Source organism: Rhea pennata, chromosome 3 (assembly GCF_028389875.1).
Source record: "Rhea pennata isolate bPtePen1 chromosome 3, bPtePen1.pri, whole genome shotgun sequence".
Lineage (NCBI taxonomy): Eukaryota > Metazoa > Chordata > Aves > Rheiformes > Rheidae > Rhea > Rhea pennata.
In genome coordinates this window covers 34385554-34405819 of record NC_084665.1, presented here as the reverse complement: position 1 = coordinate 34405819, position 20266 = coordinate 34385554, and the positions used below count along the sequence as shown (strand labels likewise).

General features: G+C 37.1%; 1 protein-coding gene across 1 annotated transcript in view; it reads right to left on the bottom strand.

The window, feature by feature from the left end:
* KIF6 (kinesin family member 6) overlaps positions 1 to 20266 on the bottom strand; it is a 183676-nt gene that overhangs the window by 39968 nt on the left and 123442 nt on the right. The window contains exons 14-15 of the mRNA XM_062573606.1: positions 17098 to 17200; positions 12299 to 12354 (exon numbers count right to left, since the gene is read on the bottom strand). Coding sequence (XP_062429590.1) covers positions 12299 to 12354; positions 17098 to 17200 — 159 coding nt within the window. The remainder of the gene's footprint in view (positions 1 to 12298; positions 12355 to 17097; positions 17201 to 20266) is intronic.

Below are 20266 nucleotides of genomic sequence, written 5' to 3'. Positions count from 1 at the left end.
CTCCTGTGCTACTTTATAATGACTGCCCTTGGGATTCTAAGCACAAATTCTCACATACATTGAAAATATGTTTGTTGATTACAAACAAGGCAGTAATTGATTATTCCTATTCACTGTCAACACTGTGAATGAACAATGAGCTTAGTAACATGAACATTCCACTGAATTGCCAGTGAGAAATAAATATATATACCTGTCATTCATTGCTTTTTAGTACGAGTCAGCTAGCTCCTCCTGGAACAAAAAAATAGATCATGGAGGGTACTCTCATCACAGCTCTGAGGGTGTCCTAAGATGGTAGCAACCAGTTACCATTAAGCAGCTATCTAGCAACCCTAGGAGAAATGCATGACATCTATTCCACATTACAGCACTTTGAGAGAGAAGACTGTATGAAAGACACTGTTTGAGATCACAACCTTCACATATCTTGCGCTCTACAGATTCCTGGCTAACCTGAATCTCAGAAATCATGGCTGTAATGAGCTGAGTAGGAAGAGAAGCCTAGCAGAATCAGGGTGAAGGTAAGTGATATTCCATTACAGAAAGAAGAGAAATGAACATAAATGGCTGTAACCAAACAGAAGAATAAGAAGTAGCATCCTACAAAGCGAAGTAAATCACATTTCTAGCAAAGAACAAACTGCAGATGGTGAAAAGTTGGTTAAGAAACAAAATCTGCAGAAACTCAGCAGTCTTTCTGTGTTTTTAATTTCATGTTTCCAAATATCAAAATGCAACGTTAAAAAAAAATAAAAGATTCCCAAACTGCAATCATATGGCATGATGATTAGATATCTGTCCAAAACAAATACACACAGGAACTATGCTTTTTTCAGTATTATGTTGCAAAACCGTTGGGCCAAGAAATCGAAGAGAAGGAATCTGAAGATTGTGTCAGCCATGCTGAATGGTTTCAACTTTAACAGCTACTGCTATTTTTGGTGGACACATAAACATGCCTAGTTTATTACAAAACTACTTTGAAACTGACCTAGAGATCAGAAACAGACTGGGGCTTCTAGGCACTGGGCCACGTTGAATAACGTCCCAGCTGGGAAATTACATCTGGGGGACTGTTTGTCCCTGTGGCCTGTTGTTCTCTGTTGTTTTTCTCACAGATGGCTGCAGGTTTTGCAGAGCCAATCATCTGCTTCATTATGTTAGTCATAAATGACATCCCTCAGGAGTAAACAGCATAGCTGCACACCTGAGATGAAGTATGGTAGAATTGTTTTCCTTTCACTGAAACTACTGTTGTGTCCTGAGACCAAGACTGACTCCCTGTTAAGCAGCAGAGCATATCTGCCACATGCACCTTCCCAGCAGAAAAGAAACCATTGGAAATGCATTAAGGCTTAATTTTTGACTATAGCCCAAAGCTGCACCAGAAGTGGTGAAGCAGCTCCCAGGCAATCTCTTTTTTTCGAAGAGCTTTCATTCTGCACTAATGTGTACTTGTCAAATCTGCTACTTCTCATGGTAAACTACTGTTTTGACTTGTTATAGATCACTAATTTGTCTCCTCATCTGGAATTTCTCAGGTATTCAGCAGTTCAGCTCTGGTAGTAGCTGCCAGGCAGCCAGAAATCTTGTACCCAATAATCATTATTAAATGCACGCAGAATGCAGAGCACACTTTGTAGATTCACTTGTGCACATAGAGCAAGTTTGGCACCTAGAGAATGTGCTAGGTGGATTGCACTGATGCAGTCATGCAACTGAACATTTGCGCAGCATGCCCAGCATATCCTAAACATGTTACACCACACAGACTTCTGTTTGGGAAGGAAATCTGGGAGTCCTACTTTTAAAATATCAAGTATTGTTGGATATGCTAATGGTTGGTTCCCAGGGAGCTTCTCTAAATCAAGAATGTCCATTTCTGATTTAAGAAGATGATAAAATAGCAAATTCTCTTGCTTTACATGTGAGTTCTTCTCTAATGACACAAAATGTTGCATAATGTTTTGCATAATGTTTAAGAGTAGTATACAATATCTCTGTAAAATGAAACATTTGCTTGTACAATAAGAAAAAGCACTTGAAAAACAACACACCATACCTATTATGTCATTCCTGAACACCAGCAGAGGTGATTCAAAAAGACTGAGATATTCAGAAATTACCTATTTTATTATTTAAAATAGTCCTTCACTTTGCTACAGTATTTTCTGTTATATCCTTAACACATGTTAATTCCTATACCTAATAAGCAACTAATTTTATCAAGTAGAAATTAATTTCCAGTCCACAGAATCTCTTCGTGTTGGGACACTGCAAATGCTAAGCCATTGACAGGTATTGGAAATTTGGTAACGAGATGCATGGTTAGAGAAGTTAGTCTGCATTATAATTTTTCAGCAATTACAATATTGTAATATTGTTACAAACCACGGTGACTTTTTAAAGAGCTATGTCACAGCTGCATCTTTCTTTTCTTCTCTTTTCTTGAAAATATGATCATTATCAACATTCCTCTTAAGCATCAGCAGAGAAGCTCAGACTTCTGAGACTAGCTACTCCTAATTGCTGAGTATCCCCATGATACTCACTTAACCATTGTTTTAAATTGTTCAGTATGAGAGACACTTCTGATGAACATTATAGAAATCAGTTAAATATATCAATTAAAAACATGCCATAGAAATGGCCTGTTCTTCCCCTTGATGCTGGATTATTATATCCCTGTTTCTGGAATAAGAGGACAGGTTTGAAATAGAATAAAAGATTAAGTGAAAGAAACAAAGAAAATCAGAACCAAAAAAAAAAGGGCTACTTATTTATGACAGTTTTTCTTTGAGAGGTACCATCTACATACACATCCTTACACATCTCACCTCAGCCAACCTGATCAGCAGACATATAACATTTGTCCCGCTACATGCTGTAAGAGTTACATGTAGTATCTGCCTGTTCCTGCCAATCTCTGCATATCTACAAATTTAGAAACTTTGGCAGGACAAAATAAAAGGATGGGTTGTGACTGTACATATGAGCATGCCTCAAAGAACAGTTTTAGAAAAGTAACCCCTTTCCTCCTAATTTTTATAGACATACTGTAGTTCACAAAGAATAGTATTTGTAGTTCACAGCAGTAGCTCTTACGTTACCTTTTAAACAGAGGACAACCCTAAACTGACCGAGTGCAGAACGATGGACTGCTGTCCACATCAGCAGAAGGCTGAGCAGCCTCAGCAGTATCATATGCTTAGTGAAATTATGAATGCAGCTCAAGAAGGAAGCTTTGGCAATCTCAGAGACAGAATATATTGTGATGTATTTCAAAATATAAGGGCTTTTATTTCTCTATTTATGTTGGTACTATACCTAATGCTTGTTGCTTTTTATCAACTAAAACAACAATGATAAAGCCAAATCTGGAAATATTTTCAGAATTTCTTCTTAATCCTGATGCAAGTAGAACTCAAACTGACCTCAGCTGGAGTTTTTCTTGAGTGAAGAATTCAAGATTTGTTGCATGGAATTTAAAGGTCTTTGCTGAGAACAGCAATTCATACTAAGCTACCTGAAGAATGAAACATTGTGGAATGATATTACTGAGTTATCTGTTCATTAAATCTTCATACTGAAATAATTTATTTATGAGTTGTTTGCATCTCATTTGAAACAGATTTGTCTCTGGAATGTAACTTTTTTTCTTCTTAGAGTTTCTCAATGCCTTTCTAAACCCAATTCTATGATTTTTCTTCTATGCTAGTCATTTCCAGTAAAACTCACTGAGCATATATATCAGATAAAAGACTGCATAAGTATTTGAGACTTTCTGGAATCAAAATAGAAATGTGAATTATACTAATCAGCAACTCTAAAGTCTCAGTGTTAATTTCCATAAAAGATACGTGTTTCAGAATGTTACACTGGAAAATGGAACAGATTTCAAAGCACAATGATTTCCCACTTCAGAGTCTCACTTCATATGTGGCTGAAACAATGTCCACTGAGCTAACATCTCTGACTTAGAACATTTATACTAACATAAAATCAATAAATAATACTACTGATAATACTGAACTTTAAGAAAGCAATGGATTGATCTGGATGAATTTTCTTGTTACACAGCAAATCATCACAATGCTTGCATTTAATTAAGGTTCCATTTCAACAGAAAAATTATACCCTTTCTAAGTACATATACCTCTTCAGTAAAAGTTTTAAAACTGTTCTGGCTCATGCATGACTTCCCTCATCTCTTTAAATCCATATAATCATGGCCTGAAATATACATAATATTCCTACAATCATCTTTGGGATTCTATTTCTTAAGTAATTTGTTTGTCCTTCTCAAAGTAAGTAATTCATGACAGCAAGTGAAGCTAAAATAACATAGATTTAAAACTGAGCTAATATACTGCTCTCAGACCATTTCTGCCTGAAAAACATCATTCTTTCTCATTGCAGTTCTTATCTATTCAAAAAACATTTATATCAATTCCCTTGATAAAGCTGTACAGGTACAATTATAAACCTTGCACAAAATATTCTTACTTTGGTGTTTAAAATAGCCCATCTCCATAGAGAGATAGTGACTATTCCAAAATAATTCTTAACCTGACACTCCCATTAAATAATTTCTTGTAGGCAGTAAGATAAGACTGCAGACTCATGTCTTTCATTTGTGCTATGATGTGTAGTAAAAGTCAGTCAAATATGAAAATGTGCCAGATAAACGTGAGTGGAGGAGTTAATCAATGAGGTATTTATTTAATTAAAGAGGAAAATAATTTGATACCATCAAATGCTAAAAAATTAGCAATAGCTACCAATATACCTATGCAAGCATATTTTCATTATTGTTTTTATATTTTGTAACTGTCTTGTGTCATTGCTTTATAATCACTTTTTTCTCTCAGTGTAAGAGTATATCTATGTATATGTGGAAAAGTGGTTGTAAGAAACAGGCTATGGAAGAAGAAAGAGAGAGAAAATGCTGTCTGACCAAAGTAAGAAAACTGCGGAACTACAAGCAGGAACTCACCATACTTAATAAAGCAACAACACAAATTTCAGGTTTACTGCTCTCCATCCCTAATTCAGGATACTGCTCCTTCCCAGAGGTTTCCAGGCAGAAAGACTACATACTGCAATGCATAAATACAGAAATGAATAAGCAGAAGCAGCAGCCATAATCAGAGATTATGTGTCTTTTGTGAATTTAAAACTTGCCATCACTGGAACAAGGCTCTTATACAATCATTTTAATCTCCACTTTTAAAATCTGCCTGTTCATTTTATATCAAAATAAAGTTCCACAGTCATATAGACTAAAACTCTATCATGGTCATGCATGAGGAAGTCTGATGCAAGTTTTATCTTACCAAGGTTCTCATTAGGTTTTACATCTACTTTGCATTCACAGAAATGACAGTGCAAGATACAAGGCAGAGAATCAAGGTCAATATTTTCTTTGACTGCTATTATTTCTTGTCCTCGCTGTCTTCTAGTCCTCATCATTTCAGTGTAGCACGCCACTAACTGTGATATGTAATGACAATTGTTTGAATGACTTGCAAGCAAATTAAATTGACTCTTGAATAATCATGCTTGGCAATACCAGGACATGTCCTCATTAAAGATTATCATTGCTGTTGATATCCTGATCTTGTGCACTAAAATCAAAGCTTGAAATGAGGCAGAGCAGTACAACATCTCAGCATTCCTACGGATATAGCTGCATCATCAACATCATGCACACATAATCCACACACCTGCCCTTTTTCATTCCGAGAGTGCCTGTTTCCTCACACAGTTATTACTCCCACATGAGTTTGGCTCTTCCTCTCCCAGCTTCAGTCATAATGTTAGCTGATTTCTGGACAGACTAAAAACAACAGCTGCCTCCCTTTGGGCATTAAATACCATTTAGTACCTCTTTTTTCTTAGGAAAAAGTAGCCCTAATAGCGATATAAATACATCAAGACAAAAAACCATCTATGAGGATGAACTGGAAATCTTTTCTAATTTTAGATGCATCTAACATGCATGTGTTTAGCACATTCTTGTGTATGAGCAGTCTTTTAGTCACTAAATTCTGAATGAATGTATTGGCTTAATTGTCACTGAGAACAATATTTATTCATTTACCAATGAAACAGCACTCAAGAGTTCTTTGTAATCATTCAGAGCTTTGCAATTTGTTCAGATGTAGACTTCCTCTCCTTACTACCAGAATGCTTCCACACAGAATTTTTTGGTAATAGGGGCAAAAATATTTTGCTTATAACCACACGCTAGAAGTAAAGCTCCTGTTAACCCTGACAGGTCAATGCCCTGTCTTAGCAGCACTCTGTTGTCAAATATTGCCCTGGATATTCCTTGATGTTGCTCATGAATCTACCTCTGTGGGTCAGCCAGGGCCTGCATAATGACTGAGTTCTTTGCAGTTGGAATACATACACACATTTTTGGCCATCACACATTGCATATTGACATTCTCAGCACAGTTTAGAAAGTCTGTTCTCTCAAAATCATCTATTACGTCAGTTATACTAGCTATGTTTCCTGCACCTCAGTGAATCACCTTATAAACCTATGATACTACACTACCAAGAGTTAACTTGTCAAACCAGATTAATTGAAGACTATTGAAGACTACTGATGTCTGCGGTAGTCAGCTTCCAGATTGCAATAGTTAGTCCCTTCCAAACTTGTCCATGCAGTGGATACTGGTCACTGCAAGCTCTTTATATAGCTCCATAAGCATCATTTTCCTCATGCAGAAATTGCTGGTCATGGTGATCATCATGACAACATAAATTTGCTCTTCTATGATAGTCATCTTGTTGTAGAATAGTAAATAGTATGTATTGAATCTGTGACTATACTAACAAAAATGAGGTGTTACAATTCTTTCATTGTTACCAGATTAAGCATATTCTTTAAAAATTACTTTCTGAAGTATAATAACTATTTTAATAAATAATTACTTGCCATTACTTTCCAAAGTAAAAAAAAAAAAAAAAAAAAAAAAAAAAAAAAAAAAAGACACTTTCTCAAAAATAGCACAGCTGTAAGCTGAAAAGCTCTTCTAACTTTTCCTTGACAGTGATTAGAACAGGACTAGCCTTTCCTGGTCAGTGAGCAAAGTTCAGTGTCATACTGATACGCAGATGATAAGGAAGGGTCTATCTGGATCTGCAGTGTAGTTGACAGCAGGCAGGCTTAGACAGTAAAAGTTTACAGAAACAGCTTAATTCTGCAGCCTTGCCATGCTCTGCAATGTGTCCCTAAGGCTAAGATGCCTCATGTGATAGACCTGTGAATGAACCTCCAGCTCAGCCTTCAGGCTTTCCTAAAGACAGATCCAGCCCTTCTCGAAGATACTGCTATGTTTATGTTGAGCAAGGGCCTCCAATTTCTTAACTGAAACTACAGCATCAGTTTTGTTTCACAAACACCTCAGTCATAAAGAAATAATTTACAAAATCGAGAAAAGACTGATAATGAGTCATCTCAGCACAGCCCCCTGAACAGCCTCCAAGAAAACTGACAGATTATGTAGGATGTCCAGAATTAATGAAACTAAATTCTGGCAAACTAACCAGGTAGTAAGTTCTAAAATTGAGGATTGGTCTAAGAGCGTTTCTATATATTAAAGGAGCATGTCCAAGTGTCTGTGCTGATCCTCTATCCTTTATCTTTTTATAGAAGCCTGGAGAAGAGAAGACTGAGGGGGGATCTTATCAATGTGTATCATTACCTGAAGGGAGGGTGTCAAGAGGACGGGGACAAACTCTTTTCAGTTGTCTCATGTGACAGGACAAGAGGCAATGGGCAAAAACTGAACCACAGGAAGTTCTGCCTGAATGTGAGGAGGACAGAGCAGTGGATGTTGTATACCTTGACTTCAGCAAGGCTTTGGACACTGTCTCCCATAACATCCTCCTAGAGAAGCTCAGGAAGTGTGGGTTAGAGGAGTAGACAGTGAGGTGGATTGAGAACTGGCTGAAAGGCAGAGCTCAGAGGGTCATCATCAGTGGTGTGGAGTCTAGCTGGAGGCCTGTGCCTAGTGGCGTTCCCCAGGGCTCTCAGTACTGGGTCCCATCCTGTTCAACTTCTTCATCAATGATCTGGATGAGGGGACAGAGCACCACCTCAGCACATTTGCCAATGATACCAAGCTGGGAGGAGTGGCTGATACACCTGAGGGCTGTGCTGCCATTCAGAGAGACCTGGACAGGCTGGAGAGTTGGGCAGAGAGGAACCTCCTGAGGTTCAACAAGGGCAAGTGCAGGGTCCTGCACCTAGGGAGAAATAACCCTAGGCACCAGTACAAGCTGGGGGCTGACCTGCTGGAGAACAGCTCTGTGGAGAAGGACCTGGGAGTACTGGTGGATGACAGGTTGACCATGAGCCAGCAATGTGCCCTTGTGGCCAAGAAGGCCAGTGGTATCCTGGGCTGCACTGGGACGACTGTTGCCAGCAGGTCAAGGGAGGTTATCCTGCCCCTCTACTCAGCCCTGGGGAGGCCTCATCTCAAGTACTGTGTCTACTTCTGGGCTCCCCAGGACAAGAGAGATGTGGAGCTACTGGAGAGAGTCCAGCGTAGGGCTACGAAGATGATCAGAGGGCTGCAGCATCTGCCCTATGAGGAACGGCTGTGAGAGCTGGGCCTCTTCAGCCCAGGGAAGAGAAGCCTGAGGGGGGATCTTATCAATGTGTATAAGTACCTGAAGGGAGAGTGTCAGGTGGACAGGGACAAACTCTTTTCATTTGTCCTGTGTGACAGGACAAGAGGCAAGGGCAGAAATTGAAGCACAGGAAGTTCTGCCTGAACATGAGGGGGAATTTCTTCCCTGTGAGAGTGATGGAGCACTGGCACAGGTTGCCCAGAGAGGTTGTGGAGTCTCCTTCTCTGGAGATCTTCAAGGCCTGCCTGGATGCAACCCTGTCTACCATGCTCTAGGTGCCCCTGCTTGAGGAGGTGGGTTGGACTAGATGATCTCCAGAGGTCCCTTCCAACCTTACTGATTCTATGATTCTATGACTGTGAGAGTTAAAGAGCATGGGAACAGGTTGCCCAAAGAGGTTCTCTCTCTGAAGATATTCAAAGCCACCTGGATGCAACCCTGTCTATCATACTCCAGGTGACCTTGTTTGAGCAGGGGGTTGGACTAGATGATCTCCAGCGGTCTCTTCCAACCTTACCAACTCTGTGATTCTGTGAAGCAATAATACCAACAGAAGCCTACATCAAAAATATTATTGCAAATTTATTTGCTCAGCACCAGCTTCCCAATGTATTTTTGAAATTCGAGTGTATTTGAGAAGTGGTTGGAGTATTTTGCGTATTTTTTACTGCAAAACACTCTAATATTTTCAAAGTAAGAATGAAAGGATATTTATGACATACAAGTTACAGCCAACTGCTGTCAATGTCTCAGAACATAATCAGACCGCATGAAATGGGCTCTACATTGCATGAAGTGGCTTCCCCTATGACCTCTGTGGTGCATAGTTGTATACTGTTAAGTATAGCTTAGAAATAACAGAAACTGATATTGATGGAATCTGTTCTTGATTGTGCACAAGGCAGCCAGGAATGCTTAAGAAAACCAAAACAACAATAAAAAGTAAACTAAAGATCTAGTTGCAGGCCACAGATGACTCTTATTCCCCCTATCAGGTTTTCAGTATAAATTTGGCAGGCTAGCAACCTTACGTGGCATCTTTAATGGTTTTCTGAGTACGCATGCTATGATAAACCACACTTAACTGAAAAATTGTTTCAGGCTACTAAACTGTGTAAAGTAGTGCTATTGCATTGGCTAACCTAAAGAAGCTAGAAAGTGTCATTCTTGATTTGAAGTTTTAATTATTGCTAGAGATGTGCTAATAAGCAGATCTATTAACAACTACAATCAATGCCTGTACAGGAGAAAAGAATAACTGAGTAAAATACAATATTTATAAAACCAGAGTGCGAATTTTCATATGTGGCATAAAATTACACAGAAAGAATTCAAGGAAGGAGTGCAGACTACGATCCTTCTCAAGCCTCAGACACTGGCATGCCTCAGACACTGGCATTTAGAAAACATCCACGGAGCATACATCTGCATAATTTGCCTAAATCAACAGACAGATACCTATGAAAGGACTCAATGTGGATGGAATCTCTTGCTCATACAGTAGGGCTACATGAGTAAAATATTTTCTGTGGGTGCCAAAATGAAAAGATTATTTCTCCATTTTACTACTGAAATAAAAAAATGGAGACAAATGAAACTCATCTTTCAACTTGAAACCATTTAACTTGTAACTGTATTTTAAACAGCAAAACAAAACCAGAATGTGTCATTTTGTATACCTTTTCTTTAGAATTACAGAGATGTTTCTAGTTCTATTTTTAAAGGAGCTCTTCAATATTCATGTTGTCTACAAGATATTACAGTTTCCTATAGGAGGCATATATACACTGGCAAGTTCAGTACAGCACTACCGATTTGCTCTACAGCTGTTATGTTTTGTTCCAGTATCATTTATATATATACATAAAATATGCACTCAGATTTTTGTATCATCCATGCCCCCCAAATCTAGTCCATTAAGTGCTCCATGTCTAACACTTAAGAATTTCACCAAAACCAAATTTTAAAACAGACGCTTTTAATTGCAGTAAAATCCATACTTTATTGCACTGTAGTGTTCAAAAGTTCTGTCTATATTTTTGGGAACAAAAAAGCCCAAACCAAAGATTTGCTTTAGATTCTACTGGGATCTATGAAACAAAGCTTCCAAAGCTATGTCTGTATTGATTTGTTACTTTAGTTTTGAGGACTGCCACAGTAGACCCCTGCAAATCTGAATGGATTTCCAGACCACCCAAGTCATGGCCGAACAAGTGGTACCTTCAGAACTGTCATGTCTCCCATCATTTCTTGTACCGCCTCCCACATCCTGTAGGCACTTGTTTTCCCCTTAAGATGTTTGCAACAAATATAAGGTGCATGCAATTGGCTGCTAGGGCTTCTGTCCTCAAGTAGCAATATTACAGTCCCTGGCACTGAGAAAGATGTGCTTGTTTCTGAGTACTTACTGCTGGTGTACTGTAGGTACTATGCCCGCTCCAAAATGGGTTTCAGCTTCAGGAAGAGAAAGAAATTTGGCATCTACTGCTGAGTCTCTCTCTAACTCATTCAGGCTAAGAAATTACTTGTGCTTTCTATTACAGACCAGAAAATTATGGGAGATGGTAGCAAATAAAGACAGTGGGGACTTCGAGACGATTTGACAGTTCACAATCATACCTTTTCCCACTGACAGTGCCTGCAGATGTCTGTGTATGGCTGAATCTTCACAAATGACATAATTCTAAATATACTGCATATACTTCCTTCGCCAGCTATATACCTCTGCAGCTGGCAAGTTCCTTAGTAAAAGGGAGATAGGGAAGGCAACGGAAACCTACAGCAGAAGCTACACCATTGAATGTGAATGGTAGATTACCTTTAAAACTAGTCCCTCACGGCCCCCTGCGCCTGTGTCTGGAAGCTTGAAGAGACTTGGTTCACTAGAATACGTGCATACAGGAGGACAGTGGCCTGATCTCCAAGGACTTTTGGTCTAGAACATAAAACTGTGCTTCTTCACATTTGATGGAGAGGTTGAATAGTCAGTCATCAGGAAAGCACCAACTGGGTTGGAATTAACTAACTCAGAAATCACCAAGGAACACACCACAGGCTGGTATAAGTATTGGGGAAGACCCAGCTGAGGGCTGAATGTTTCTATAAGTGATTTTTTGCTTTGGATATGCTGAAACTGGAAGCCTAATGGGAAGCCAGGCATATGCTACTGTGATCCTAAAACAAAAATTGAAAAAAAGGCCTATCCAGTTCGAGCACTCCACAGAATCCCTCCAATTAATCTATACAAAGGCAGTGCACAGGAGCAATTCAACAATGAGAACTTCTTTTATCAGAAGCTGTAAAAATATATAGGTAAAGAACATACAATCCTTTATCCAAAGATTTCACAATTTGAGATGATATTTTTAGATTCTTTTATCTCAATAAAATTCAGAAAATCCAAAGTCAATATCTTAACTTCTCCCTTTAAAAAATTTCACACAACCTATCAAGTAAAGAACAGTTTTGTTTTTCAGATCATGGTGTTTGTAATAATCAAAACTGGTACATAAAATTACTACTACAATCTTACCGAAAATACTAGATATATACAGATTCTTTAGAAACTAGAGTCTCTCCCCATATCCTCCGAATGCTGTGAGTTTACATTAACTACAGATATAAAATGAAGTTGAAAAGTACTCACTTATTTTATTTCTCACTTCATTTACTTTTTCTCCAAGGGATTTAGCTTCAGCAAACCTGGTAACAGAAGCATAATGATATAGGATTACTCACAGGCACAACTAGTTAAATTATTTATTCACAGTGAAATATTAAATGATTCAGGTTATTTTTTGCTTGCAAATCACTGATTCAGTACTGATTCAAGCTGATTCGGGTAATTACAAAAGATTTATTATTTGCACGTAGAATTAGCTAGAAACAATTTTCCAACAGAAAAGATAATCTGGTCTAAAACAAAGCATTCTGAACTTAACAAATAGGTTAACTGGAAAGACAAAAGAAATGTATTTTACATTCTAAATTCTTCTGATAATGCTATTTCAATTCTAATGACTGGATTTCTTAAATACTCGTATTAAACTAAAATATTATTTTTAAAACGCTAAATTATATGCAATGTTTCAACTTACTACCATTTAAAACTTGAAAGATGAACAAATCCAAGCAAAGTCAAAACAAAATGTTTGATAGTATCAGAACTTCTGTTTATCAGGAAATTTCAAATTTCAACCTTTGAGTAATTTGCTCACAAGAATCACTATTTGTGCTATGTGAAAATCTATACCCTGAATACATTTCACACTTCACTGAGAAACTTCTCAAACAGAAAAATAAGAAACTATGACAAAACTAAGTTACTTTGTTCTTCTGTGGGGAGTCTTTGTGTAAATGCACATACTCAAATGATATTCAACTACTCACACACTGATGTAAGCCAAAGCTATCCACATGAGGACTTAAAAATAGCAAGCAAGAAGCAGTCTGAGCAGGGTGGAAACAAATCAACGAATCAGGTTTTGGAAAAAACGTCTTTTTTGTACTACTCCAATAGCCGGACCTCAAATCAAAACTAGAATGATGTTTTAAAAATGTGGAAGTTAATTGTAGAAGAATTGTAAACGAATGATAAATACAGACTAAGTGAAAGGTGTTTTCTTTTAACAATATTACTAATTTTCTTCTATAATATGCAACATTCCTGTTACTTAATATGTCATATTTATATCATTTAGGCATAGAATGATGCCTTATCATCTTGGGATAGTGTTTTGACAGCAAAAATGAGCTTGGTCAATTTTTAGAGGAGATAAGAAAGAAAATCTAGCATGCCACAGGAAATGTTGCTGGTGATTCAGTAGGTGTTTCTTCTCTCAGAGTATCAACTGAACTAATTTACTCACATATTTCTTGAGTGTGTTGAAAAAGAAAACCTAGGCTCTGACCACTTGTGGTAGTTAAAGATCGCTTGGCCCTTTCTACAAAAGTAGTGATGTTAATCCTGGTGGCCTGGATGAGTCTAGCACTGGTAACTACATTTCTCCTACAAATATTCATTTTTTAGCCTTCAGTCCAGAGCAAGTAGTGCTTTTACATACTTTTTTCACGGTAAATTTTTTCTGTCTAAAAGTTGCCTGAATTTAAGTAGCAAATTATTCACAGGAAGATGGATACTTCATTTGAGATTTTCTTTGATAAGAGTAACATGATAATCACTTTAACAACTTAATATTTCCAAAGTATATACAAAATTAAACAAATACTCTTCACAGCATTCTTCAGAGTAAAGTATTGTTATACCCATCTTAAAAAGTGAAACCTGAGATATGGTGAGATTATGAATAATGTCAGAAAGTACACTCTCATGCAGAATACTCTAGCTCTGAGCACAGTCATTTATCTCAAATTGTTAAGAGTGGTGTAATGTAAATCATGTACATACATACAAAATATCTTGCCAATATACACGACAGATGACACTGCAAGTGCTTTGGGACCAAAGAATGTGTTTCTGAACTATAGTTGAACAGAACTGAGTGTAATTATATATATTCCATGACTAGGATGCTTTCGAGTGATAGCAATGAAAATAATAAATAATAATTACATAGTCAAAAATATAATTTTTTAAAGCATGATTACAATGTTTACCAATTCCCACCAGGTATTTTTCTAAATTAATTCACTAACCACTTCTAATTATATTAAAATGACTAACTTTTCACATGGTATGCAAAATATTTTAATGATCAGAAGTTACTTTTTTAGGTTGCAACATGATGTTGCAGTGATGCTCACTTCAGTGTTATTTGTTAAAATTCTGCTCCCTCTGTATCTTGTTCCTTAGTAAGTGTGTAATATATACATATGTCCTCAAAAAACAGCTGCCCTCAGAGCCTTAAAATGCACTATATTCTGCCAGAACTTGATCCCTTCGCCTTTCAGGCATTTTCTATCAGTTTTCTGATCTTTTACATCAGTTGCTGACATAATTACTGTCCTACACTTATTTAACTCAGTATTTATATAAAGCTCTTTAGGGCAAATGGAATATATAATAGACTTTCAAATACTAAATGTATTCTACTGTAATAATAGTGACAACTCGAAGTACAATGGCAAAATCTGAAAATTATCTGAGAGAACTGAGGTCTCTACAAGGAATTTCCATTCTAACAGTGCAAAATGCAAATAAATACTAGAAGGATTATTTGCTGTATCAGGACTTTTGATAGGACATTAGACACGATACGAAATTTTGAATTGTTACTCAGATGTGTACAAGACGAATCTTGCTGAGTGTGGAGACAAAACATAACTGTTAAGTAATCCTTCAGTTGATTTGGACTAGTCTTGGTCTGGGTAAAGTAACTGTGGAAATCCACAGATTATTTTTCTGTTTAACTCAAATTACATCAAAACAAAGTTAAGAAATGTGGCTTGCCCCTGGGGAGGTAGAATTCAGAAAACTGCTCCTTTTCAGTTAGTCCATTTTCCTTTAAAACTAGAAAGAGTTGGAATTTCAGGTCACGGCATATATGCTCATGCACACTTGTTTTCATGGTTGAATTGTAAATGGCCCCAGCTGGAAGGTTCCTCAGCACTTACCACTTATTACACAAGGAAGGCACAAGCCTTTGAAGAGTCTGTGAGACTTTTCTAAATAAGTTTCTTCCACTGGTGTTGATTTACAGCACCCAAGCAGGTCTCTTGAAGATTGTTTACAGATCTCCCTCTTTCTTTCCCCTAGCTCCCATGGGCAGATACTAAGCTCATCAATTACTTAGCAATTACTTAGGCAAAACTCCTATTGGCTATTGACTCTGGTTCATGTTTAGAGATGGATTTAAACAGACAAGTTGAGGCCAGCTGTCTATCCAGCCCTTATTCATAGGTTGCTGCCTTCAAAACAGCAATAGCTGGATGAGCCTCACATCTGTTTCTCAAACAGCACAGTTTACAAACTGGCATAATACCATAAACTAAATTTGGTAGTAATTTATGACAGCCCAACAAATTCCATCTGTGACTATGAATCACAGTCAAACAAAATAAATAAGACAAAGACATACAACTTAACCCTATTATTGAAAGGAAAATGGTTATTTCTGATACTCCTCTAATAAAAAAATCTAGCATAAAGGTGATATTATTAGGAATAGTGATGAGACAACAACTACATTGTTAGCTGTAAAGAGGTCGTGTCTTGTACATCAATAGAGATCTCTCCATAAGAAGGCTATGCATGAACTATAAACAAAAATATTAACATGAGAGGCCTACATGTAAAGGGAATTTATGGTAACCTTTAAATATCTGTTGTCCACACACTTTTAACTTGCAATTTGAACACTGTCTGGGTAACTGAGTTTTTATGCAACTAGTAGTTCAGAAGCTGCATTTCAAATTACAGAGTGGACTTGATATAAATCAATTTTCATGAATGCAGTAAATTTGGAGCTAGAGGTACCTTTGGTAAAATCCACTGCAAGTGGCAGGGTAAAAGTATCTTGGTCAAGGGTATCAACACTCACATAGGACTCATTTTAGCAATCAGCTGCTGCATATTAGAGAGGGGTTATCCAAGACATGGATATGAATCTCTTTGTTCTTTAGGGAAAGCAAATCTTTTAAACTTTGTGGCTTCTACCCATCTCCACTACATATTCTGAAACTAGAAGGAGGAGTTAGTTCCAGTCAGGGGAAATGTAAGTTAGAAAGGTATGTCCCAAGACCTGCTTTTGTTATCTCATCATGCCCTATTTCTCCCACAGTACAAGGAGGGCTGACACTTGCAAGAATGACCCTGAAACAGTACTGTTAGCCAAGTGACACGGACACGTATTGATGCTATAATTGCTGAGATGTCCAGGACTGGCTTTCTGAATATTCATGTTTTTAATATTTTGCCATTCTCACTATCTTCACCAGAAGAGTACCAAGTGCTTTCCCAGCATTAACAATAAATGCATAGTAGGAAAGTATTACTTCTATTTTAGAGTGCAAAAGTGGCAGAGAAAAGCTTCACTTGGCAAACAAGTTAGTAGGAATAGACAAAAGCATATGTTAAACATCGCCTAGTTTACTCTCCAGTTAAGTGTTGAAGCTGATAAAGTGTTTTCTACAGTGGAAATCATAGTAATCAATTTAGCCACATGAATCTAACTTCCTCTACATAATTTGTGACCACAAATGCCATTTATCACTTTGCTTCTATGGGGCTAAGAAGGTAAGAATAGCAAAAACAGAGGAAAGATGCATAAAGATCACTCATGCTACTTTCATATTCTATTCAGATTTTTATTCTGTCATCACTCAGTGCCTTCTGAGTAAGAAATGTCCCCATTAAGAAAAGGCCAAGGTTCTGTACCAAGTTTTTACTAGAAGACTGGAATGTCTGTTGTAAAGTTACACATTTGTACGCATACATGATGTGTTCTCAGATGCCTGTCTCCAGCTGCATCTTGTTGTGACACTCACCTCTGTTTGAGAAGCTGTTTGTTGTCCTCAATGGTTATAATGTCAGCATGGTCCCTCTTAAAAACTTCAAAAGCCTCTTGACATCCAAGCGATATCTCTCCTCCTGTCCCAAGAAAAGGACGGAATTACTTCAGTGTCATCAAGAGAGAGACATTTTACATTTATTTTATTCCTATTTAGACCAAAATATAGCAAATCACCCCAGAAGTCTTGAAGCACACAGTAGGATATGCTCTATGTTCCACCATCAGAAAAGCATTTTGGAGAAAATATCTGACAACTTAATTTAGCTTCATTTATCTAAAGCCTGAATGTTTGGATTGTGTAATTTCTCAAGAAAACTTAAAATTTTCATAAATAAAATCAAAATGTGAACATCTGAAATATGTGAAATATTCATAAGTGAAAGCTGGAGGTATTTTCACAATAGCAAACTGCACTTTGCTTCTGTATTTCTTTCGTCTCATTCATATTTGCCACAAAACATGCTTTCAATATTTTCAGCTTGCCTGGAAGAAGGAATCTTGGGCTTTATTTAATTATGTATAAGTGTAACCTCCCTTAGTGAATGCTCTTGTAAATCACGAATTGTACCTACAAAAACGACTGGCTCCTGCCTTTTATGCTTTCGGTGCTGTGTTTCCTTTTGTGCACCACAAGGCCAATATCAATTTGTCCTTCAAATCTTTTCCAAAATCACTAGAGAAGAGCATTATAGTCTGCATTATTTATTAGTTCTCATCTCCAGATAATCTAAAGGTCTACATAAAAAGTCATTCATCAGTATTAGTATTAACAAAAGATTCAAAGGTTTAAGGAGAATGAAAGATGATACAAGTAGCTTTGTTTATCATGTATGCATATGCATCAAATAGAGATGGAGAAAGGATGAGATTCACATTTAAAGAAATGACAGTAGTGAAGATAGTTCAGGAGCAGAGAGGGGAAGGAATCCAGCACACAAACTGTGTGAAAGACACAAAATCGCTCTGCTACCAATTCAGCCTCACAGCTGCAACTGAAACCTCAGAATGATCTTCCTTAAATTGAGATTTGATTCTCCTTGATCGTTTTACTTCTAAGTTTTTCTTCTGTCTTACTCACAAGCCTTCCTTCCTGCTTTAGAGCTATCAAGACCCTCAAATCCCTTGTGCAGCAGAGAGATAAAGATTCCTGGGAGTTTTGTTGCCCAAGAATTTTCTATATGTTCTGTGCTAATGGATCAGTACTTCCAGTAACATATAATGTATGGGATTTATTTTCCTCACCTGCTTTACAATGTCATAAATAGCAATGATAACTATATATTAATAAAAGATCTAAACATTTGGGCTACCCCCTACTGGGATGCTACACCTTACTGGAATCTAGCTCAGTCTATAGAAAGAAAAATGCACTGTACAGTCACTGTGGAATATGTTCAGCTGCCCCTCATCATACTTACCGTTTCAACATTAATCCCCACTGGCTTCAGTGAAATCTCTGTAGTAAAAGATACTATTTATGATGAAGGCTGGTAACAAAAACTAGCACTCATGGTTCAATAATCAGCAACTCCTAAAAACTTTTTATTCAAAATATACTCTGTTTCAGTCAACAGAATCAGCACATCTGTTACTAATTTAAAAATCTGGAGCTGAAAATAGAACCACCAGGAATGTTTGAGTGGCAAAGCATGCAAAAATGCTCCACCCTTTCTGAATAAAAAAAAAAGGGGGGGGGGGGGGGGAGAAAGACATAGTGCAGTCTTTACTTCTGTGTGATCAAAAAAGGAGAGAGGGTGTAGGAAAAGATATTTTCTGTGACAATGACCTGAGAATTTAATGTTTTCATGCTTGCCTTGAAAAAAAGAGTCAGCTTTACAAGTAGAATTTTATAACACATTCATCCCATTAGTAGCACTAAATTTAATCTCCAGGCTGAAATGACCCTTAGAATTGCTTTTTTTGCAGAACAAGTTTGTATTACATGCAGAAAGCCTTAATGAAATTCATGGCTGAAACTAACATAAACAATGAAACACCCTTACTAATATGTAATGTCGCAATGTAAAGAATTTAACCTTTCTGCCAGTAGCTCTGGCAGAGCTCTTAGCTCTCAGGGCTCTTTGCTCCAAAATGTGCATCTATTTGCTCACTGTTAAAAGTATTACCGTAAAGAATGGTCATGGTCAATTAACAAGAGCTGATTAGCAGCAACAATGCCATGCCACACAATACCACTAAAACAAATAAATATATTAATAACTATAAACAGGAAGGCTTTTGAATCTGTGTTTTCTACTCAGGTTAAAAACCAACATCTCAAAGAGAAGAAGCAAGTTTGGAAAAAAATCCTGTCGTAGTGATTATTGCTTCTGCCAAGTTTGCATCAGCCAAAATTAAAGGCACTCTGTTAATCATTTTCCACTGTTACATTAAGAAGCAGCAGAACTGTACAGCTAAATAAACCACATAAAAATAGGTCCCCACAACTCTCAGGAAGGTGAAATTTTATGGTTTATACAGGCTATTTTAAGAAAACACAGAAATATATGAAATAATAAACAACCACATTCTGAAAATGGTATCAGAGGAAAGGAGCTTAAAAATAACTACTAGGATCATATTTAAACATAATATAAGCACAGAATAGCTACAGAATAATGCTGCAGCCTGCGGTAAATGATGAAGACCTTTAGGATGACATTATAGAGTACAGTAGTGTTAACACTATTAAAAGATTGCTAAAAAACACTGGAAGCTTGATGAACTGGTCAAGTGTTCATTCTGCTCTATAATGAAGATTATTCCCCTTCGATGTTGTATTTGTATTCATGTTGTTTGCATTTCCTGAAATGATCTATAATTTCATAAAGTAGCCTCACATTTTTCTTTCAAATGGCCTCCATGCACAAAGGTGCACTAACATCATTGCCATTTGTGCTGGCCCCAGTTTGAGTAAATAAGCTATACATTCTTTCAAGTGAAGGTGCTCCTCTATTTTTTTCCAGCTCTAAATTGAAATGTATTTATACTGTTATATATAGTAACAATATGAATAAAACAAGAACTGACAGTAGAAAGAAATCATTTATGATAATACATTGTTGACAAGGTAATTAAATAATTCAGCTAAAACTATTAGTGCTGTGGGAAACAATTTTTCTTCTTCGTTAATCCAATGGCGT